The sequence below is a fragment of the Staurois parvus genome, unplaced genomic scaffold (genome assembly GCF_062004578.1).
Source record: "Staurois parvus isolate SC_StPar_1 unplaced genomic scaffold, SC_StPar_1.0 ptg000205l, whole genome shotgun sequence".
NCBI classification, from domain to species: domain Eukaryota; kingdom Metazoa; phylum Chordata; class Amphibia; order Anura; family Ranidae; genus Staurois; species Staurois parvus.
This window is the reverse complement of record NW_028318001.1, coordinates 6755871-6780686: the sequence shown is the minus strand read 5'-3', so window position 1 is coordinate 6780686 and position 24816 is coordinate 6755871. Positions and strand designations below refer to the sequence as shown.

General features: G+C 43.4%; 1 protein-coding gene across 2 annotated transcripts in view; it reads left to right on the top strand.

Moving 5' to 3' along the window:
• TCEA1 (transcription elongation factor A1) overlaps positions 1-24816 on the top strand; it is a 46254-nt gene that overhangs the window by 12374 nt on the left and 9064 nt on the right. The window contains exons 3-7 of one of the 2 annotated variants that reach the window (XM_089678439.1): positions 1873-1978; positions 4523-4610; positions 11132-11277; positions 15994-16050; positions 20725-20879. In XM_089678439.1, coding sequence (XP_089534565.1) covers positions 1873-1978; positions 4523-4610; positions 11132-11277; positions 15994-16050; positions 20725-20879 — 552 coding nt within the window. Of the gene's footprint in view, positions 1-1872; positions 1979-4522; positions 4611-11128; positions 11278-15993; positions 16051-20724; positions 20880-24816 lie in introns of both variants that reach the window. The other variant, XM_089678438.1, reaches the window with a different exon arrangement.

Here is a 24816-nt window from a genome sequence, read left to right as displayed (position 1 = left end):
GCATGGGGATGAATGGTGACGCCTGTGCATCCCCCTGTGGGTAAAACAAAGCCCTGCACTGGTGTACAGTATGCCCTGTGTGAACGAGGACTTATAGCAGCAAATGCACATGCATGGGAAAAAAATTCCAGCTTAGGGGTTTAATTTCAAATGCAATGTGAAACTTGGTTGCCTGCCAGAATTGAATGTTTCACTTCCATTTTTCTTTACCACTGTAGTTGCTTTATGTATTCATTCAGCAATTTAAAGTAGAACTGAAGGCAACAGCACATGATCTGGGTGCATTGATATACTGAATTTGTGTCCAATATAACCATCATTCCCTGTGGTGGTAACATCTGCTACATGAGTGAGGGTGAATGCACACTCTGCTCATTAACGTAGAGACCTGTAATATAAGGAGGTGGATGCTCTGGGGCTTGCTTTTACAAAAACTGGTCATTGATGACATCTCCTAAGTTTTTATCTTCTGATGCATTCATTTATATATACATTGGGGTGAGGTCACCAAGATGCTTGAGCTATTAAAGCAGAATTCCAGGTTTCCTATTGCTTTATGTTAGAGATGCACCGAAATTTCAGCCACCAAAACATATCGGCCGAAAATAGCCCTATCAGGATTTTGCTGATAGGAAAGATTTAGGCAATACTGTGTGTGTGTTTGGGGGTGCTGCAGAAAGGCAGGAGAGGAGCAGTGTATACAGTGACTGGCTGTCACTATATGTCCGTGCTGGTTTTTAAATGTAATTACCGCCTTTTTTTTTTTTTTTTTTTTTTTTTTTTTCCTTCACTATAGTTCAGAGAATGACTTTTGACTTTCACCAAGCTAAAAGAAAGTTTCTTTAGTCTTTCCCTGAGCTATAGTGAAGAGAAAAAAAAAGCAGGCAATTGTATTCAAAAACCGGCACTGATATATAGTGACAGCCAGTGAGGGAGCCTCTTCATATACATTGCTCTCTCACTGTATGCACTGCTCCTCTGCTGCCCCCTCCTTGCACACACTGCCCCCCCCCTCCCTACAAAGATGGCCTGTCACTCGTGCTATCATATAGGGGACTATTGGGTCCCCTATGTGATGGCAATAAAATCATAAGATAAAAAAAATATATATATATATATATATATATATATATATATATATATATATATATATCCACTACTTGACATTGTTTGGGTCAAGCTGACCCAAACAAATTCCATTACAGATTAGTTTGTATCAGTGTGGTCAAGGTGGATATCATCATGAGGCTGCCTCTACACCTCAGCCTGTGACAATGCACTAAGACTGATGCAGTTTATATCTGGCAGCATATTCTAATGCTACCACTGTCCATTTCGGCAGGCCCAGCCAGACTGTTCTGGCATGGACATAGTTTGTTTTAGACCTCCTTATAGAGGAAATCTACTGTGACAGTAAACCTGGAATTCTACTTCATTCAACATAATTTGTTTACATGGAGAAGATTTTCTCATACAAATCGTACTACACAAATATTGAAATAGTGTGGTTATGATTTCCATTTATAGTCACTCTAAGATTCATTGCAGGTTCAGCATATGTTGTTACTGTAACTGATGCACGGTTACTGGAGTAAACTTTCTTCTAAATATCTGTCCTCCTGTTTTTATTCACAAAGCTCTTCTATTTCCTCTGTGAAAGATTAGTGCAGGCTTTGTCTGGACTACTCTATTAAGCCCCCTTACCACTCATGTCTAAACGTGTGACCTGCCAAGCTGGTCAGCTGAGGAAATTACAGAGCTTGTATTGCCAGGGTGCGTGTGTGTAAAATAGTCTCAATTGTAGGGTAAAGTGTTTTCTTTAGTGTCATTGGTTTCTTTTATGTGCCCAAACCATTTTGTTTTGTTTTTAAGTCCACACGAATTGGAATGTCGGTGAACGCCATCCGTAAACAAAGCTCCGATGATGACGTGACCTCTCTAGCCAAATCGCTCATTAAGTCCTGGAAAAAACTTTTAGGTAACAATGGAGTTCACCTTCTAATCTGCAACAGCAAACACTTGTGAATAAGAGAACTGTATGTTTAAAAAGAGAATTTGCTTATTGGGCTCATTGTTTTCCGGGCATTTCCTACACTTGTCAACAGAAACTATGGCATTGCACCATGTTACCATGAGGATCCAGTCGCAAAAATGCATTGAATTTAGATACTCAAAACTTACCCACTGCAGGTAGTCAGGCCTCCTATGACTCCTATCAATTGAAAATGTCAAAATTTGCATTCGGGTTGGTTCAAAGAAGATGCAGTCCAGTTTTTTTTTTTTTTTTTTTCTGCATCAAAAATGCATGGACATTAGACTATATGGGTTCTAATGGCCTAGTTCACACCAGTACAGTCAGTTCGAGTGTGTTTCAGTGCATAAAATAAAGTAGAAGCAGTATTTTTTTTCTGCACAGAACTGTACTAGAACGTGGCAAAACGCACATGAACTCATCAAAACCACACCGGAATGCATCACATAAAAAAAACTTCAGGAAACCTTGGAAAAAAGAGGGGGGAGGAAAAATTGCACTGGAACACATTAAAAGCGCATTAAATCGGGCATGCAGAAATGCATCCAGAGTGCGTTTTTGTGGTGTTGACTGGCCATGAGTCTGGTATTTAAATATCATTAGAAGCCCCTTTTTATATGAATAAGACTAAAAAGATGATGTAAAGCTAACCTCAAGATAGATTTACAATAAATGTAATCCAGTTATTTGAGAGAGTGAAAAAGTTTGTTACAACTAACAAGTAACCTGTTTGATGTTAGTCTTCTGCAGCTTTCTGCAAAGCAGGATTTGTAAGAAGGTGGGGACTACATGGTACTTTCCAGTTCAGAGGGAGGGGGACATAGATGACTCCTTTACTGTCTAGTCACAGGCTATTTTTCACGTAATCCTGACTGTTAGAAGCAGAGGTACCCAATAAATAGCAAGTGTATTTTTCTGGAAAAGGGATCTAAAATTGCACTGCTTTGGTTTCTTTATGGTGCCTGTTTTTATGTATTTTGGAAAATGCTTGTTTCCTGACCTCGGTGTTCTGTCACTGAACCACTGCAAGCATTTAGTCAGTAAAGTCAGCACTCTTGTTCTGCATATGTGTTTAGAACTGAGACTCAGAAATTGGAAAACAATATGAGTAAATTAAGCAACTAACCTTTGAAAAGGAGAGGCCAGCTCTGCCATTCGAAATGTTTGTATAGACTCTTTAATAGAAAATCTTCAAGGCACGGGGTCAGCTTACAAAGTGATATTCTGTTAATTCTCTTTTTATTTAATATTTGGAGAGGGGCACCATAAGAATTTTTTAAAACAAATGAAGAGGTTAACAAGACTTCTGTATTTTATGTCCTCACGTTTTCTTCCCTCAGTGAAGGGCTTCTCTCTCATCCACCCAAGTAATGTCTGGGAGGAGCTTCCTCCTTAGCAGAGGAGCATGAAAAGGGACCCCCGGAGGCTGTAATCCATGGTGTAGTATACATCCATACAAACAAGGACAGGGGTGTGGAAATTTTTGAAAAAAACTGCTTGTCCAGAGACTAAATCGGTGTGCCAATCTACTTGTCCAGATGAAGAAAAAAATTTTTTTTTAACCAAAACCATATTTAAATCAGAGGTGACTTTAGGATTGTTTTAAAAACAAAAGGGGATTTATGGCAACTTAAATGTGTAACATTTTTAACATTGTGCTGTTTAACTTTTTAAACATTTTTTTTTTCATCACATATCTTTCCCATATGTGATATTAGGTGACAGGTTCTCTTTATTGAGACATCCAAGGCCTAAAAGACTCTGCATGTCTCCTCTGTACTACACTGAATCTAAAGCGGTGCACATTGCACCGCATTACATTTAGTGAATCTCTCAACAGGGACCAGGAAGTGACATAACGTCACTTCCGGGTCAGGACAAGAAAGGGAGGGGAGGGGACGTGTCCGCTCTTCTCCCTCCACTCTAGCTGACAGCGGTGAACCAGGCCCGCAGATGGGCAAGCGAAGCCCAGGAGATAGTGGAAGGGTGGGGAGGTTTGCACAAGGGGGCGAAGAGTCTGGCACTGTGTGGAAGCAATCGGCGGCAGTGCTGCTGCCAATTGCTTCCACCTGATATGTGCCCTGCTGCTTGCCCACAGCAGGGCTAAGGTAGAAAAAAAACTACCTGCACGGCGCCCTGAACTGCATGTCCCTTGCATCCGGTGATAGGAATTCAACCTCCCTGAGGGATAAGTGATACAGTTTACTTTTTCCTCAGGTTGCAAGGAAAATTTCACCTATAGAATGAAAAGGCACTGCAATTGTCCTTTCAGCCTTTTCCTTGGTAGAAACTTGCTGGCTCCTTTTATTGAATACTGGCTCCAGATTCTTATGCCTTTCTTAGTTAAAAGTCGTGTGTAGAATATAATATGAGAGATTGTGGCTTTAACGCTGCAGTCTTTAGTTTTCCAAGAATAATTTACTGATACATAATGCCCTTTACATCTGTATACGCTGTAATTCCCAAGCTACATTTCCCTTGTTTTTCTAGATGGCCCTTCAGATGACAAAGATCAAGAGGAAAAGAAGAAAGACCAACTGCCTCCTGCCCAGAACAGCCCAGAGGCCAGGGAAGAAAGGTATTTTTTGCCTATGCCAATTATTGTATCTTAGCTGTAGTCCTAAAGTAATCTATATCAAATTACATCTGTGCCACAATCGTAAGATTCGCACTGACATAATTTACGGCAGCTACCAAAGATTTGTTCCAAAAAAAAAAAAAAAAAAATAGTCACAACACCATATACATGGACCTACTCATTTGGTATCATATTCAAATAATTATACCACAAATCATAATAAAATAAAATGTGCCAAAAAAATCACTCATATCCTAAATAAAAAATAAAATTCATAGTGTTGCAATTTAAAAAATATGTGTCTTATCTTCATAAAAAAGTGTACAATATATAATCAACCACAGCAATGATTATACTACTTTTGTGCAAAGAAACTCTAATCAAATAGTGTCCAATTTTGTAAATAAAGTGCAAAGAAGTGTGGTGTAAATTCCACAGGGAAATTCATCCCAAAACCGATAATTTGTGACCATTTTGCTCCTCTTCACTAATTGCATGTGCATCAAATAAAAAGTGCCACCAGTGCTCAAACCCAATCAGCTGGAATACCTCACCAGAAATGAAGGTCCTTTTTGTGCAAAAAAAAAGAAAAAAAAAAAAAAGGTCTTAGGCCTCTTGCACACGGTACTGATTGAGGCATTTATTTTGCGCATTTTCACGTATATTTTCTTAGGCAAAAATTGATTGACATTTATGCTCATGTGCGTATTCATGCAGTGTAAATTACTGGCCAAAAATGCAGATTTTCCTGGGTTTTTTTGTTTTTTACTGAGGAATACGCAGTGCTTGTTTATGCGCCTATGTGCACAGGCGACATTTTACTGGCAAAAAAAAAAAACCCCGCTGTACTGAGCTTTTTCAAGATGCAGTGTGCTAGAGATCTTTTGAATAAAAGATCTGCTCTCAGCATTCAATGATCCTCCTCCAATCCACACCTCTAACAGCATTGAGAATATGCATGCCAGAGCAACAATAGAAGTCTCATTACATAAAACCATATAGTTTAACATTTTATTTATTTTATAATTCTATAAAATTAAAATACCAAATGATGCACTCACATTTAAAAGTGCCTATTTCTAGCCAACGTGCAATCCACTCTGCCGCAAACCGTAAGTTGTGCACCACAGCGTTTTTTCTTTACTGACTCCACCTCCCCTGCAGCACTCACCTATGGAGGCCTCGTCTGGACCCACTCACCCAGACTGAGTGGTCGCAGAGGTGGTGGGGTCGGCATGCTCCTGTCACCGCTGTGCACCTTCCAGGTCCTCCCTAACCCCCCCCCCCCTATCCTTTTCCTCCTTCGAGACCCACTGCATCCGGCTCTTCTCTCCCACCCCTCTGAGGATTGCAGTAATCTATCGGCCTCCTGGACCCGTATCCCGCTTCCTGGACGACTTTGCCGCCTGGCTTCCCTTCTTCCTCTCCTCTGAGCTACCGACCATCATCCTTGGGGACTTCAATATCCCCATCAATGTCAACAACCCGGCTACTTCCCAACTCCTCCTCCTAACCTCCTCTTTCGCGCTCACACAGTGCACACAGTCCTCCACCCACACCGATGGGAACACCCTGGACCTCGTTTTCTCCCACAACTTCACTAACACCCCCTTCCCTCTCTCTGACCACCTCCTCACATTCTCCCCCTCCCCCTCCTCTAACCCCCCCCCCCCCCCCAAGTGTTAAACCATCGCCAGCCGTAACCTCCGCAACCTGAACCTTGCCCCTCTCCACTCGGCAGCTGACCATCTGTACGACAGTATCCTTCCCCTGTCATGCCCTGACATGGCCACTACTGCGTACAAGGACTCACTGTCAGCTGCCCTAGACTCCCTGGCACCCCTAACCACACGTAATATCAGACCCCGACCACTTCAACCCTGCCAGAATGACCATACAAAATGTCTCAAACGACGCAGTCGCGCGCTGGAGCGATTATGGCGCAAAACCAGATCCCATCGAGCGTTCTCCCTCTACAGATCCGCCTTCCTCACCTACATCTCCTCCCTCCACGCTGCCAAGCAAGCCTACTTCGTAACCTTCATTACCACCCTCTCCACCTGTCCTCGCCAGCTCTTCTCCACTTTCAACTCCCTGCTCTTCCCCCCCCTCCACTCAGTACCTCACTCACCACCCACGAGATTGCCAATCATTTCCAAAACAAGATTGACGCACTCCGTAAGGACATTGTCAATTCACAATCTACCTCTCCACCTAGCCTCCCTCCCTCCATCACCCCCTCAACTCTCCCCTCCTCAACTCTCCCCTCCTCTGACCTCGCAACTGCACTGCCCCCCACCACACCTAACGTCCCGCACACTATAACCTCCCCAACACTCCGCTCCTTCAGCCCTGCTACCACTGAGGAGGTCACTAAGGTCTTCACTGAAGCCCGCCTCACCTCTTGCCCCCTGGACCCTATCCCTTCACAACTCCTCCGGTCACCCCCCTCCTCCATCATTCGCTCCCTCACCCACATCTTCAATCTTCCCTCTCTACTGGCGCATTCCCCTCCCCCCTAAAGCACGCGCACATCACCCCCATACTCAAAAAACCCTCCCTGGACCCCACTGACCTGAACAACCTTAGACCCATCTCCCTGCTGCCACTCACTTCCAAGCTCCTTGAGCGCTTAGTCTACAATCGCCCAAGCGCCCACCTCACTGACAACAACCTCCTTGATCCACTACAGTCTGGCTTCCGTCCCCTACACTCCACCGAAACCGCCCTACTTAAAATCACTAATGACCTGCTAAACGCCAAAGCCAATGGCCACTACTCAGTCCTCCTACTCCTCGAACTCTCCGCAGCCTTCAACACAGTCGACCACCCCCTCCTCCTTACTAAACTACACTCCCTTGGCATCAGAGACTCTGCTCTCTCCTGATTCTCCTCTTACCTATCCCAACGCTCCTTCAGCGTTGCCTATAACGCTGCCACCTCCCCCTCTCTGTTGGGGTCCCCCAAGGCTCTGACCTCGGACCCCTTCTCTTCTCCATCTACACCTCCTCCCTTGGCAAACTGATACACTCCCACGGCTTCAACTATCACCTCTATGCCAATGACACACAAATTTACCTCTCCACCCCTCACATCACCCCCTCACTCTCCGCCTGCATCACCCACCTCCTAAACGACATATCAGACAGGATGTCACTCCATTTCCTCAAGTAAAACCTTTCCAAAACCGAGCTCCTAGTTTTCCCTCCAGCCCGCGCCCCCATCCTCTCCATCACGACTAACTACGCCACCATCAATCCCACCCCACACGCCAAAGTCCTAGGTGTCACCCTGGACTCAAACCTTTCCTTCCAATCTCATGTCCAATCACTATCAATTTCATGCAGGCTCCACCTCCGCAACATCTCCAAGATACGTATGTTCCTCACCCCAGACACCACTAAACAACTCGTACACTCCCGTATTATCTCACGCCTAGACTACTGCAACTCCCTTCTCACTGGCCTACCCCAACACACACTATCCCCGCTCCAGTCTATCCTGAACTCAGCGGCTAGACTCATCCACCTCACCAACCGCTCCACTTCTGCCACCCCCTTCTGCCAATCCCTTCACTGGCTCCCAATTGCCCAACGCATTAAATTCAAATTACTAACTCTGACATACAATGCCATTCATAACGCTGCCCCAACTACCTCACTGACCTACTACCCAAATACCACCCTACCCGTGCCCTTCGCTCCTCACAAGACCTCCTACTCTCTAGCTCCCTGGTCTCCTCCTCCCACGCCCGACTGTAGGACTTCTCCAGGACTTCACCCATTCTCTGGAACTCCCTACCCCATTCCATCAGACTGTCACCTACCCTCCTCACCTTCAGGCGCACCCTGAAAACCCATCTCTTCAGGCAAGCCTACCCCACCCTCACCTAACAGCCGTTCTCCACTCCTCCTACCACTCCATCCCCCTCAGCCACTTCCTCCTGTACCTCTACCCCCTCCCTCCTAGATTGGAAGCTCGAAAGAGCAGGGCCCTCGAGCCCCTCGTGTATTGTATTGTCTCATGTACTGTCCCCCCACTTTAATGTACAGCGCTGAGCAAACCTTTTGGCGCTATATAAACACTGTATAATAATTATATTCCCTCCCTTAGCAGCTGGAGTCAATCTGTTTCTGTCACAGAAATGGTAATCATAGAAGTGACCAGTGCTCTCAATATAATACGTTCAATATTTTATTTGTATAACCGAAGATCATACAGTCAGGTCCATAAATATTGGGACATCGACACAATTCTAACATTTGTGGCTCTATACACCACCACAATGGATTTGAAATGAAACGAACAAGATGTGCTTTAACTGCGGACTGTTAGCTTTAATTTGAGGGTATTTACATCCAAATCAGGTGAACGGTGTAGGAATTACAACAGTTTGCATATGTGCCTCCCACTTGTTAAGGGACCAAAAGTAATGGGACAATTGGCTTCTCAGCTGTTCCATGGCCAGGTGTGTGTTATTCCTTCATTATCCCAATTACAACGAGCAGATAAAAGGTCCAGAGTTCATTTCAAGTGTGATATTTGCATTTGGAATCTGTTGCTGTCAACTCTCAAGATGAGATCCAAAGAGCTGTCACTATCAGTGAAGCAAGCCATCATTAGGCTGAAAAAACAAAACAAACCTATCAGAGAGATAGCAAAAACATTAGGCGTGGCCAAAACAACTGTTTGGAACATTCTTAAAAAGAAGGAACGCACCGGTGAGCTCAGCAACACCAAAAGACCCGGAAGACCACGGAAAACAACTGTGGTGGATGACCGAAGAATTCTTTCCCTGGTGAAGAAAACATCCTTCACAACAGTTGGCCAGATCAAGAACACTCTCCAGGAGGTAGGTGTATGTGTGTCAAAGTCAACAATCAAGAGAAGACTTCACCAGAGTGAATACAAAGGGTTCACCACAAGATGGAAACCATTGGTGAGCCTCAAAAACAGGAAGGCCAGATTAGAGTTTGCCAAACGACATGTAAAAAAGCCTTCACAGTTCTGGAACAACATCCTATGGACAGATGAGACCAAGATCAACTTGTACCAGAGTGATGGAAGAGAAGAGTATGGAGAAGGAAAGGAACTGCTCATCATCTTAAGCATACCACCTCATCAGTGAAGCATGGTGGTGGTAGTGTCATGGTGTGGGCATGTATGGCTGCCAATGGAACTGCTTCTCTTGTATTTATTGATGATGTGACTGCTGACAAAAGCAGCAGGATGAATTCTGAAGTGTTTCGGGCAATATTATCTGCTCATATTCAGCCAAATGCTTCACAACTCATTGGACGCTTCGCAGTGCAGATGGACAATGACCCAAAGCAGACTGCAAAAGCAACCAAAGGGTTTTTTAAGGGAAAGAAGTGGAATGTTCTGCAATGGCCAAGTCCATCACCTGACCTGAATCCGATTGAGCATGCATTTCACTTGCTGAAGACAAAACTGAAGGGAAAATGCCCCAAGAACAAGCAGGAACTGAGGACAGTTGCAGTAGAGGCCTGGCAGAGCATCACCAGGGATGAAACCCAGCGTCTGGTGATGTCTATGTGTTCCAGACTTTAGGCTGTCATTGACTGCAAAGGATTTGCAACCAAGTATTAAAAAGTGGAAGTTTGATTTATGATTATTATTCTGTCCCATTACTTTTGGTTCCTTAACAAGTGGAAGGCACATATGCAAACTGTTGTAATTCCTACACCGTTCACCTGATTTGGATGTAAATACCCTCAAATTAAAGCTGACAGTCTGCAGTTAAAGCACATCTTGTTTGTTTCATTTCAAATCCATTGTGGTGGTGTATAGAGCCAGAAATGTTAGAATTGTGTCCATGTCCCAATATTTATGGACCTGACTGTACATCCATTAACTTCTTCCTGTGAATCCAATCTTCCCATACACTGATCTCCAAAAAAGGAAATCTAAAATAGTGTAGTATGCTCAATACACCCTGCTTCAAATCCTGTCCAATGTATTCACATTTATAATAAAAAAAACGTGTTTGTTCCGCAGTGTTTTTCTTTATCTACCCTTACCCTTCATATACTTGTATATCCAATCAATTATCTCAGATTCACAGCAGCTTTGTGTCTCAACAAAGACACAGCTGAAGTGAATCTGAGAATTATTGATTGGATATATGCCATATCACTTGCATAGACATCAGTTTTCAGTTGTGCTTCAATGAGTTTTATACACTATGCAGATTCCTGTGCAGAAAAAAAATCTGCAAGTGATACCTCTGCTGTGTTGTGAACAGGGCACATAAGGAACAGTTGATTTTGTTGTGCCCTTGCAGAACACGTGCAGAAAAACTGATGTCTCCACCATGGTTTGAACAAGCCCCCAAGGTTTCGAAAAAGTTACATTCCAGGCATTGCTACTCGGGATTGCTAATTGTCACGTTTGCTTGTTCTGTCAGCCATCAAATGGCTGGTGTCAGTCTGGTTTGATTCAGGACAGTATACTGTTTTCCAGGCCGTTCTGCTTCACCCTTCTTTTTCTACTCTCAGCAGTTCAAGCAGTAATTCCAGCTTTCGGAAGGAGGACTGTGCTGCCTCATCTGACAACTACATTACCTCTTATCCACGGGCACCTAGTACATCAGACCCTGTTAGGATTAAATGCAGAGAGCTGCTGTCTGCAGCCCTTAAAACAGGAGGTAAGTTTCACAAGATACTTATAACAGACTTAAGGAGAGTATTGGGGAAAATAGTTCTCCACAAAGCAAAAACATGCCTGTAGTCCCTGGGTAGGTAACTTTAAAGAGGTGGAGATCTACCTAAAGAACATGGGAAAAGTCAAAGATCACCGGCACAGTGTCACCTCTTCACACCTGATTTAATCCTCTAATTGCCGTACTACCATGTCACAATAATGTGCATTGCACAGCACTCATGCGTTTAAATCGGGTGGTGAGGAGGCAACATACAGTGGGGCAAAAAAGTATTTAGTCATCTACCAATTGTGCAAGTTCTCCCACTTAAAAAGATGAGAGAGGCCTGTAATTTGCATCATAGGTAGACCTCAACTATGGATTTTTTTTCTCATTTTGTTTCTCAGACAATCACATTGGCTGATTTGGAAAGAATTTATTTGCAAATTATGGTGGAAAATAAGTATTTGGTCAATATCAAAAGTTCATCTCAATACTTTGTTATATATCCTTTGTTGGCAATGACAGAGGTCAAACGTTTCCTGTAAGTCTTCACAAGGTTGGCACACACTGTTGCTGGTATGTTGGCCCATTCCTCCATGCAGATCTCCTCTAGAGCAGTTATGTTTTGGGGCTGTCGCTGGGCAACACGGACTTTCAACTCCCTCCAAAGGTTTTCTATGGGGTTGAGATCTGGAGACTGGCTAGGCCACTCCAGGACCTTGAAATGCTTCTTACGAAGCCACTCCTTCGTTGCCCGGGCGGTATGTTTTGGGATCATTGTCATGTTGGTAGACCCAGCCACGGTTCATCTTCAATGCCCTTGCTGATGGAAGGAGGTTTGCACTCAAAATCTCACGATACATGGCCTCATTCATTTTGTCCTGTACATGGATCAGTTGTCCTGGTCTCTTTTGTGGAGAAACAGCCCCAAAGCATGATGTTGCCATCCCCATGCTTCACAGTAGGTATGGTGTTCTTTGGATGCAACTCAGCATTCTCTGTCCTCCAAACACGACGAGTTGTGTTTCTACCAAACAGTTCTATTTTGGTTTCATCTGACCATATGACATTCTCCCAATCCTCTTCTGGATCATCCAAATGCTCTCTAGCAAACTTCAGACGGGCCCGGACATGTTCTGGCTTAAGCAGGGGGACACGTCTGGCACTGCAGGATCTGAGTCCCTGGCGGCGTAGTGTTACTGATGGTAACCTTTGTTACGTTGGTCCCAGCTCTCTGCAGGTCTTTCACTAGGTTCTCCGTTGTGGTCTAGAAATTTTGCTCACCGTTCTTGTGATCATTTTGACCCCACGGGGTGAGATCTTGCATGGAGCCCCAGATCAAGGGAGATTATCAGTGGTCTTGTATGTCTTCCATTTTCTAATTATTGCCCCCACAGTTGATTTGTTCACACCAAGCTGCTTGCCTATTGCAGATTCAGTCTTCCCAGCCTGGTGCAGGTCTACAATTTTGTTTCTGGTATCCTTCGACAGCTCTTTGGTCTTCACCATAGTGGAGTTTGGAGTGTGACTGCTTGAACTTGTTATCAGTTTAAAAGACACCTGTCCACAACCTCAAACAGGTGCCATTGATACAGGTAATGAGTGCAGGACAGAGGAGCCTCTTAAAAAAAGAAGGTACAGGTCTGTGAGAGCCAGAAATCTTGCTTGTTTGTAGGTGACCAAATACTTATTTTCCACCATAATTTGCAAATAAATTCTTTCCAAATCAGCCAATGTGATTGTCTGGATTTTTTTTCTCATTTTGTCTCTCATAGTTGAGGTCTACCTATGATGCCAATTACAGGCCTCTCTCATCTTTTTAAGTGGGAGAACTTGCACAATTGGTGGCTGACTAAATGCTTTTTTGCCCCACTCTATCTCCTCCTCACCACCTGTCAAACACACTTAAATCACTTTTCAGAGGAGCAGCAGTGCCTGCTGCTTTTGTGAATGAACCCTTAGGGCTCATTAACAAAGTTGGGGGTGGTTGAGTTGGTTTTACTGCCCCCAATCCCTACCCTCTTTAGCTGCTGAGGCAGCAGCAAAAGGGGTACACATGCCACAGCAGGTATTAAACCCCCTGTTGCTTTTGGTGGTTGCTACCACCTGCCAATCATGACTCATGGCCCATTCAAGTAAATGGGGCCAATCTGCAAGCGCCCTGCAACAGCATGCTTTTGCGGGATCCAAGGAGTGAAAGCAACACACTGCCAGCTTTAACCCTTTGTTTGCTGTACTGCACAAGGTTGTAGGGCACTTTCAGGCTAGGTTCACATCTATACGGGTGGTGCCGCTGCGGATCCACACAAAAATCAGTGCAGTCACACCACCCGCACGGAGGAATGCGGACCCACAGGCAGGTGCCATTAATTCTAATGGCATGCCGCTCGCACTGGAAATTGCAACCGTACGGGGAACCAAAGTTACCGTGCGGGCTGCGTTTTCTGAAGTACAGGGGCTTTTTTCCTGTATGTCCCAGGACACGGGAATCCAATCAAATGAATGGGCTCTCGTGCCCACACAAAACGCGGCCCACACAGCTGCAGATATGTGAACCAGGGGTCATGGCAGCCTCATTCACTTTACTGTGTCTTGCTTTGCAAGTGCTACATCCAGTAACCATAACAGGGCGTATAACTCGTGCTGTGGCTGCGACATGTGTACACCTCTGGCCACTGCATTTAATGGGGGTGCGGTTTGGGTGTGGATGGCAAAAACATGTCTTAACTATGGGGTTTTACCACCCTCTAAACTGCAGATGTAAATGAACCCTTACTATTCTGAGCCTCCTATAAGGCTGATTTCACATTGATGTGCTGTGGTTTACTTGCGATCTACCAGTCACCTGGCCACAATCTACTGATAGATCACCATTTACAGGTTGCTTGACCCCCTTTGTAGTCTCTCTAGACTAGACTAGTTCTGCTATTTGAGGTTTCATTTTTTACTCCACTTTTTTTCAAGTAATGCTAGTTTGTTGCCACTGGAGGGCATTAAAGAACCTTTAGCATTGCATTTGTCTGAGAGAGTGAATATGAAAGTACAGAAGCATAAATTGTTTATGCATCTTTGTAATATCGCACCTTAAGAAAATGTGAGGAAATAAACTGCAAACTGTCTTTCTATAACGTTATTTTCATAATCGAATACTTAGCCGATTTAATCGGATAAAAACCTCAAATTGTGGTGTATAATTTAAAGTTTTTTAAAAAAAGACTATTTTATTCTTTAATATCTATATGCAATGGTAAATATAAATAACCAGCTACTTGGTTAGGGAACAAACTATCTGTTTCACTCTGAGAATAACAGACGAGATATATAATTGAGTACATATCAGATTCAGATCAAAATTTCTATTTAAAGAAAAAAAAAAAAAAAAACTAAAACGCTGTTTTGCTGATTTTCAGACAGAATTGTAATATAATAATATGCATAAGACTCCCTTGTCATAGGCAGGTAGCTTGATGCCTGTGCCTACTGTCACTAAGATAATTCGTAGCAGCAGCAGCAGCATGCTTTTTTTGTATTACCTGTCATGGGGTTAAAAAACCAAAAAATATCCCTTTTTATAGTACAAAACCGCAGATACTATAAGAGGTTAATTTATTATTACATTATAACACACACGTCAGACATGAAGCCCTATGAGGGGTGGAAGGGGAACATAAATCTTTTATGCAAAGTAGTACTGAAGGCTGCATGGATATAATAATTTTAAATAAAATGCACGATACTGGCAAATTTTTTCTTTAAAGGGTAACTCCACTTTTGTGTGTAAAAAAAAAAAAAAAGTATACAATTCCAAGTCCTATCATAAATTAATGTTATTAAAAAATACCTTTTCTTTTCAATCTGCAGACCTGTAATTTCTGCACAATGCAATATGGATGTACACCGATGGTGTACAGAACGCCCCCTGAAAATGTCATGTTCTGCCTATGTGGTTGGTTCAGTAATTTACCCAGAAGTCACTATAGATTTTTGGCATCCCCTGCAACAAAAAATGCCATTCTTGGTGAAATACTTCCAAAAGGAAAAGGGATTCAGACCTTGCCAATTTCCTCATTAGAGCCCTGCAGGTGCAGCAGCTGATTGAGAATTCTAAAACCACTCCCATAGAGATTCGCTCTCACATGGACACAGACAAACATACATCTATTTCTTCAGAATAACAAATGGGTAGGAATCTGCAACAAAGCTTGGCAAAATCCTTTCTATGTACATAGACCGCCCGGGGGTTGGGCGGGGGGGGGGCGGTTCTCAACAAAAGTGGAGTTACTCTTTTTAAATTTAATTGTAATGCCTTCTATTACCTATAACCTCTCCCTTTAGAATCACTTTAAATTGCTTCCTTCTTCTGCGCTGGACTACATGTCCTATGAAGCATTGCTCCTCACACATTTCACAAGTATGAGCAGTGTACTGAGCTGTATGTGTGCTGCACTGTATTGATATATTGATATGTAAACAGATAATGCATTCTGTATGCAGGCTAACTAATGTGTCTGTCTTTTGTTAAGGGTAAACAGGCATTTAGGCAAGTTACAATTGTTAACAGGTTTGGAAAATAACTCTTGAATGAAGCATATTTGAGGATCCGCTAATACAATGTATAGTAGGTAATAGTCGTAGAAAGCATTTGATGTATTAAGTCATTCTGTATGTATTTGTTCTATAACTGTCGTCTCTTTATTATATTATGTTTTCTTCCTGTAGATGATTACATTACAATTGGTGCAGATGATGAGGAGCTTGGGGCTCAGATTGAAGAAGATATCCTTTTCATTTACAAAGGGTTTTATTAACAAATGACATATACATACAGAGCCAAGTAACTGAGATACCAGAAAGTTGTGTACAATATAGTACAAAGGACAGCCTCAAATTATAACAAAATAAGAGAAACAACAAATGGGCAGCTGAAGGTCAAAAGAAACTTGACCAGGACATGGAATTGATGATGTTCTGGTGCTCGTAGAAATCAAACCTAAAGACCAGCAACAACTTGAATGTTAGAGGTGGAACCAGAGGGCATCAAGCTCTAACCGAAAAAATTACAAAAAGTTGCAATATCTGCTCGGCCCTAAAGCCAGTGAGGTATTGTTGAACTAAGGCATTCGAATAAATTGTAGAAAAGGAAGATCATCAAGAAGAAATAGAAGGAAACCAGAAAAGAAGAGAGAACATAGGGGAGGAAGGTTCATTCACATTATGGTATCAAGTGGAAGCTATCCTACACTTGTTCCACAGGAACTTAGCTAAATTAGTCAGCCTCCGCAAACATGCAGCGCACAGCAGCACAAGTGATGGTCAGCAAAGTGCATTAGAGAAGGGTCCTAAATGACTTTAACCTCCCTGGAGGTGTTCCCGAGTGTAGCTCGGGGTAAAGTTTCAGCACCACAAGCGGTAACCCCGAGCTACACTCGGGAATACCCTGCAGCGTTGCTCCGGGATCCCTTCTGCACTTGCCTTGTCCCGCGCTCCCACGATGTCCCCCCTGCAGCGTCCCCGGCCATGTCCTCCGGCCGAAGCCGGCATCTGTCTCCTGGGTTCCATTCCCTGCGACGTCAGGACGTACGGGGGACGGAACTGGCAGGAAATTTAAAAATGTCAAAAAGTGACATTCACTCAATACACTAAAATCACATAGTAAGACATTACTGTATCAAACCATTTCACATACATTTTGTCCCTAGTGCTTTGTCCTGTGCCCTGCCTGCATGTTTTTTCTGCCTGGAAACTGAGAAACGTCCATGGCGTCCAAAAAGCGTCCCTTTTAGGTAAAAAGCGGTTTTAGACAAGCTAGAGAACAGTGATAGTAAATTAGAACTACTTGCAGAATTGAGTCATAATGATTCGTGGGGAAATTTGTCATCAGACACTGAAAACGATTTTGCGACTTTGCTCAGTGATGTGCGAACTTGGCGCTATATTTCAAATTTCAGTGTTTTTGGTTTGATTATATTATTGAATTAAATTTATTATATTATTTTTTATGATTATTTATTAAATTATGATTTCGTGTTTCAAATTTTAACATACCCGGGATGTTTACTAGACTCTTGTTCGGACAGATTTCAGTGAGTTATTCCTAAAAATTACAGGCCTAGAATAAAAAAAACCTACATATTTCCATGCAAACAAATGTACCGCTTTTAACACAGAAATACTGACATAATCAGACCGCTAGGGAGGTTAATGACAAGTGCCGTTTGCGTGCTTGCCCACGTCAAGTTGTCACTCCCATGGCGTGGATGTTACCCTAAAACAGAAGGAAAAATAGAGAGGAAAGAGAAAGGGAAGGTGGTCAATTTTGTTAATTTATTCAAGATATCGCAATATTAGTAAGGTATGGTCAAAGCATGAGGGATAAATGTATGATATCCAGGGTTGCCAAACGCACAGGAACTGGCCATGAGAGTCAGACAATAATGATGTCAATTTTTTGTTGACCATTTTATCGCTCATGCAATGTTTCACCACTTCGAGACTGAGGTTTTGCAGTGGTAAGCTTTGTGGCAGTAAAAAGGCAGAATATTTAATTGAATCCCAGAGACTGAGGGTATGCAATAGAGAAGAACCTATGCCCGATGATTGGGAGGGAGCCATGGCGAAGAAGACAGGGGTGTTGGGTGGGAGTCGATCATATCAATTGTAGCTCATAGGGGCAAGTGGTAAGTCTCATGTGAAGAAGGAATGGGGTGAGGTTGGCTGAAAGATAAGCTTGAAGGTTAGGAAGCAAGAGGCCTCCATAGATCCTGCGAGTGAACAGTATTAAGACGTGGTTGAGAGGAACCCCAAATAAAGCGAAGAATGTTCTGCTGTTGAATTCTGAGTATATGAGGGGGTACCAGAACCAGAAGAACTATGAAGACGTATAACAATTTGGGCAGATACATCATTCTAATTGCATTGATCCTGCCAAACCAGGTTAGAGGAAGATGGCTCCATGAGAGCAACAGATCCGACAATGCTTTAAATAAAGAGGGCAAATTGGCCTAATATAGGCCCTCATAGGTTGGGGACAGCGGATACCAAAATATGGCAGCAAGGCAAGTCATTGAAGGATGGACTGACTGAGAGCTTCCAAAGTCTGCGGTGCAAGAGACACCGAGAGAGCCTTGTGATTTTCCTGGATTAACATGGAGACCGGAGAGTGAATCAAAAGAATCTAGAATCTACATCAAGTTAGGTAGAGAAAGGCGGGGGGATGTTGAGGCTAATATGTCGTCCGCAAACAGAGATTTTATGAGCGGATCCTACAACGTCAACGCCCATCACATCAAGATTGCTACGAATCGCTTCAGCCAGAGGTTCTTTGGCCAGAACAAGCAAGATGGCGAAAGAGGGCAACCCTGTCGGGTGCCCCGTTTGATCGGGAAAGTGGAGGATTCAAACCCATGGTATCTAAGCTTAGCTTGGGGTGCATTGTACAAGGCAGCTATCCAATGCATGAAAAGCGGGCCGAAACCATAATGACTGAGGACTGTAGTTAAGTTGGGCCAAGAAGGGGTGTCAAAGGCCTTGGTTATATCTAACAATAGAAGCATCATTTCCAGGGATCGACCTTTGGCGATATGGAGTAATTGTAGAACTCGATGGATGGCATCTCCTGCTTGGTGTTTGGAACAAAGCCCATCTGATCTTTCCTAATTAGTCTAGTCAAAAAGGAATTGAGCCTATTCGCAAGAATCTTTGTGACAAGTTTTAGATCTATATTGATCAGAAATTGTGCAATAATTTTGCCCAATTGTGGAGATCCTTGTTAGGTTTAGGGATCATAATAATGTTTGCAGTCAGAAGAGAGGAGGAGAGAACGCAGGCTTCCCGAATAGTATTGTACATAGTTGCTAAGTGAGGAGTGATATTGTCTGCAAATTTTTTATAGAAGAGAGCGGAATAGCTATCAGGTCCAGGCTGTTTATCCAATTTTAAGTCTTTGATGCTCTGAATTTCTGAGGCGGAAATGGCTCGGTCCATAAGTGCCCTATGAGCTAGTGTAAGGGTCTGGAGGGAGAGACCCCCCCCCCCCCCCCCCCCCAAAAAGTGTACTATATCCTGATCATTTTCCTGTGTAGGTGCAGCATACAAAGACTTAAGATGGTGCCTGAACTCATCTAATATCCGAATAGGGTTGCTGGTGATAATGCCATGTTTAGTTCTCAAGGTGATTGGGGAATGTTTCGGCGCAAGGTGCGAAGTCGCTTTGCCAACATTGTGTCGGGTTATTAGCCTTCACGTACCATTTTTGACGGGTCTGTTCTGCCGAGTCTGTCAAGCAAAGAAGCAGCTCAGTGCGGGCCTAGTCAACAAGCTTGTGGTTAGACTGAGTAGCAGATTTTTTAAAATTGTTTTAAAACCGCTTCCAAGTTGGTTTCTAGCTGGCATTGTTACGTGTACGCGTTTCTTCTTACTTTTTGATGCTATCATGATAATTTGTCCGCGTAGTTCAGCCTTGTAAGCCTCCCGCACTGTTACTGGGGAAGAAACCAACCCCGCGTTGAGCTCAAAATATTCTTGAGATTTTTGTAAAAGATCAGCCTGAATCTCTTTAATAGAGAGCAAGGAGTCATTCATGACCAATAGAGGGTCTTGAGGCTTACAGAGCAAGGAGCTGCAAGAGACCAGTACTGGGTCATGATCTGACCAAGAATAGCCAAGATGGTAGCCAAGAGAACTATAGGGAGGCAGTTACGTTGCATAAATACATGGTCGATCCTGGATTGGGAGTGGTGTGGATGCGAATAATGCGTGAAATCTTTTGCTAAGGGATGAAGTTCCCTCCAGAGATCAACCAGACAATGGTCATTAAGAAGTTGTCTAAAGTGTTTGACAGCAGTTGGTGGGGCTGAATCATCGGCTGGATATTTATCTAACATGGGATTCAAGATTAAATTAGAATCACCAGCCAGCAGCAGCGTGCCTGGTGGGTTGCCAAGAGGGAACAAACATGGGAGAGAGGAATTCGGGTTCACATTAGTAGCATAGTAGGTCAAGATTGTAACCTCAGTATCTTGAAGGATGCCTTGAAGCAGTAAATAGCTACCATGGGGGGGGTGGCTAATTGTTTTTTCAACACCCTCCCCCCTGTTTGTTTGTTTACTGGGGCTGTTAGCTTGATATACAATGGGGTAGCAGGTATCTAAATATTTGGGACGTGAGGCAGACGATTAAATGGGTTTCCTGCAGGCAGGCTATATGAGCTCTATTTCCGGAGGTAGTGAAAAACTTTCACTCATTTCTGTAGAGAATTGAAATGCTGGACATTAAAAGATAACCAGGTAAGCACCATCATGAGGATGGGGAACTAGTAGCTTCAACATTACCCATTACATTAGTTTTTTGTAGCTGTATGTTGCGCCACATTATTAATTTAATTATGTAGACTTATGAAGATAATGAAATGTCCCCTTTTTTAGTTTTTCTTTTTCCTTGACTGCACTGAACCTGTGTATCAAGAGTTTAAAAACACGGATGCAAAGTACAAGAACAGAGTTCGGAGCAGAATTGCTAACCTAAAGGATGCAAAAAACCCAAACTTGAGACGAAATGTCCTTTGTGGCAACATTTCTCCAAATGTGTTTGCCAAGATGTCTGCAGAGGTGAGTGTATAGGGCCACTGAGTGAGTACCTTGCAGGAACAGATAGTTGCAAAATTCTTGTTAATTAGGGCTGTCTAAGTGACTGGAGAGATGTCACAAAGGTGTCTTAGTAGCTGTAGCACATAAAATGTGGTGCTCCCCTGAGCTATCTGTCGTCTTGCTCTTACTAGGGTAAAGTGCAAGGGTTAAAATCAAAAGCAGGTATATAAATTGTCAAAAGCTGCCAAGTATTGTATTTTTTGCTTTTCAAGTACGCTTTTGGATATAAAAACAATTTGATTAGAAGCTGCAGCCTAGATTTGAAAACCAAATAAACCAGAATTTATCTACAAACAGTCCACTCCAGACCTCCCCCCCCACACCTTCCCATTATTTGACTTTTTAATTGAGATAAGTAGCACAACTATCAGTCTTCTCACGCCAGGGTGCTAGGTATAATCCTGGAATCCAGCCTCTCCTTTGGAGACAGCCAGTCACTGTCCAAATCTTGCTGCCTTTACATCTGTAAAATTTCCAGATTGTGCCCCTTTCTTAATCAGTGACAGCACCATTTCTTTTATGGCTCCCCTTGACTATTGCAAATCCCTTTTCATTGGCCTGCTTTACACAGGCTATCACCCCTTCAGTATATCATGAATGCTGCTGTGATACTTACTGATCATCAGTGTCCACTTCCCCTCTCTATTTCCCCATTGGCTTCCACTCTGCCAATGAATAAAGTTCAACATACTAACCACATACAAAGCCAACTACAACTCTGCCCTGAGCTACATCACCAAACTTGTCTCAAGATATTACCCAAACCATCCATTTTTGTTTTCCCAAAATCTGCTCCTTTGCTCTTTCCATGCTTGCTTCCAGAACTTCTCCAGAGCCTCTCTCATCTTCTGGAACTCCTTACCCCAATCTTTCCAGCTTTCTCTGTACACTTTTAGGCAGCCCCTAAAAACTAGTTTCTTCAAGGATGCTTATGCCTCCTCTGCCTACAATTGAGCTTTTCCCAATGCGTCTTCCAGGACCGGCTACATGAGATACTGGCTCTTCCTCTACAGGAAACACAGTAGTGACAATTTAAAAGCTCCTCTCCCCCTTGTTCTCAGTATTATTGTTTGTATCACATGACCCTTCTCTTTTATTTGTCAGCGCTCCTGAGTAGGGCCCTCTTTTATTGAATTGTATGGTAACTGTACTGTCTCCCCGTTTCCTAAGCGCTGCGCAAACTGAGGGTGCTATATAAATCCTGTATAATATGTTTGCTCAAAATGGGGAATAAAAGATGACTATCGGCACATGCGCTGCATCCCAAGATGGCGGATGTGTGAAGGGTGAGCTCCGCCGATCCTTGGACTGCGTCGGCCTCCCGTCACTGTTCCACAGCAGCCACAGATCCGGGATTGCTCTCACCTGTGTCAGGACGTACTCGGGCACACCCATGGGCAAAATTGGGAGATGGAAGCCACCCATGCCGCCTCCTCTGGACTCGAGGCCTTCCATGCTGGATCGCTTCTTCACTAGACCTGCATCCCCGGGCCTCGAGTAGTTGTGGCGGCCCAAGTGAGTGCGCCAAAGAATCCGCTGACGTGGCAGGGTCAGACACAGATTCCCCCCTCTGACAGTGGACATCCTGGAAGGCAAATTGCAAGTATATTTACATAATATCCATCTGCACCATCTCTGCTGAAATTGGGAAATTGACACAGACCACCTTGAATCAAAGTTTGATGAATTGGTGCAATATGTGCATGTCCTGGAGGAGGATAACGCAAATTTAAAACATTCCGTGTCCCAGTTAACCACTTCCAGTCCGTACACTTTTACCCCCTTCCTGTCCAGGGCAATTTTCAGCTTTCAGCGCTATCACACTTTGACAATTGCGCGGTCGTGCAACACTGTACCCATATGAATTTACCATTTTTTTGAGACAGATAAAGCTTTATTTTGGTGGTATTTATTCACCGCTGGGATTTTTATTTTTTTTGGTATGTAAATGAAAAAGTCCAAAAATTTTGAAAAGTTTTTCTTATAAAATTTTGCAAATAATCTTTTATCATAAATCTTGGCCAAAATGTATTCCGTTACCTTTTTAGTAAAAAAAAGAAAAAAAAAAGCCAAATTAGTTTGTAACCAAAAATTATAATTTTTTTACTTTTTTTTATTTTTTTATTTTTTTTTATTTTTTTTTTATTTTTATTTTTATTTTTTTTTACATACTGTCACCCTAGCAGTACAGTGTCACCATGGTGACACTGTACTACTTGTGGGGGGTGATGATTTTTTTTTTCTTTCTTTACAGTGAATGCTTTTACATCCATATAGGATGTAAAAGCAATCCTTTCTCTTTCTCTGTCTGCATTCTTGCAGCCATTGAGAACTACTGAGTGAGCTGTGATTGGTCACAGCTTGTCACATGGTACAAGGCTGTTGTGGATAGCCTTGTACCATGTGAATTCTGTGATCATTCACAGATTTCACACTTATAAGCAATGATGTCACAAGTGACATCTTGCTTACTACTTTGCATGTGATCACTGATTGGCCAATCAGTGATCACATGATCGGGACCTCGTACAGAGGTCCCGTCCGACGATTGGTGTTTCACTGTGTCCGGAGGACACAGCGGGCACCAGATCGCGGTGCTGTGCGCTCACAGGGAGCGCGCACAGGTAGAAATGGCGGATGCCGTTTATGAACGGCAACCCGCCCCTGGAGTGCCACCGCCCTGCCGTTTATAAACAGCAGGCAGACGGCAAGTGGTTAAAGCTCCCAACTTAAACACCACTTGCTGTCTCTGTTTACCACTCTGGCCCCCAAAGTCCCAGATGTTGATTGGTGTATGGATTGGGCCCATAGATCGTTAGGCCCGAGGCTCCTGCGGGAACTAGGCCCAGAGACGTTATTATTCGCTTCCATTACTTTGACTGCAAAGAAGCTTTGATCACCTCTACTCTCTACAAGACCTCCCTGGAATTTAGGGAGACGAGCTCCAGATTTTCAGTGATCTATCCCCCATTACTTTGGCAAAGAGGTGTCTTAAAACCGTTTACCACTCATCTCCAGCAGCACCGGCTCGCCTACCGGTGGGGATTTCCTTTTTAAGCTCGTCTCCAAGGATAATTCCCAAGTGTTCCTCCGTGATCTCCATGAAGCGGATTCCTTCTTTAAACAGTTGGGGCTTCCTCCCCTACCGGAAGAGGCTTTTATGCAACCTTCTACACCATCCCTGTCTTTTGCTACTCCACGCAAGATCTGGACACCGCCAAACCTGGGAGGAAGAGGTTTCCACGCACTCCCCAATGGTCTCGCCTCCTTGGCTCAGAGGGCCTCACCACCTCACTCTTCCAGTTATCGGGTTTCCTGCCTTGTTTAATGAGCTCTTATGCTCCCATGTGTGCCTTAGCAATTGTGTATTACCTTTCATTCATTTGTATGTCCTGATTAGAGCTGTTAATTGGTTCTCTGAGGTAGGCGCCTGTCATTTAGGGTCAGCTGCCATGTTGCCCCCTTGTGCATCAGGCTCCCAGCCCTGACGACTCGGGATATCTCTGATATCCCGGGTACACATCTTTGATTATATCTTTGTTTCTGGGCGTAGTCCCTGCGGCCTCTGCTCTGTGATACATTGGTTTGCACTAGGCCTGTTGCCATGATAATCACCTGGTTCTCTGTCTGTTATTTTTCTGTTTTGTCTCATCGATGATAATTTATCTGTGTGCTCAAGTTACGCAGCAGCTATACCCTTTGCTGTTTTATGATGGCTTTACGGCTGTTGTCCTATAATGTCAAAGGGCTTAATTCAATCCAAAAGCAGTGGATGGCTTTGAAGGAGTTCAGATCCTCAGGAGCAGATGTTATATTCTTTCAGGAAACTCATTTCAAACAGGATGGCTCTTTTCGTTTTTGCTTCCAAGAGCTTTCCACAATCCTACTCCCTCTGGGA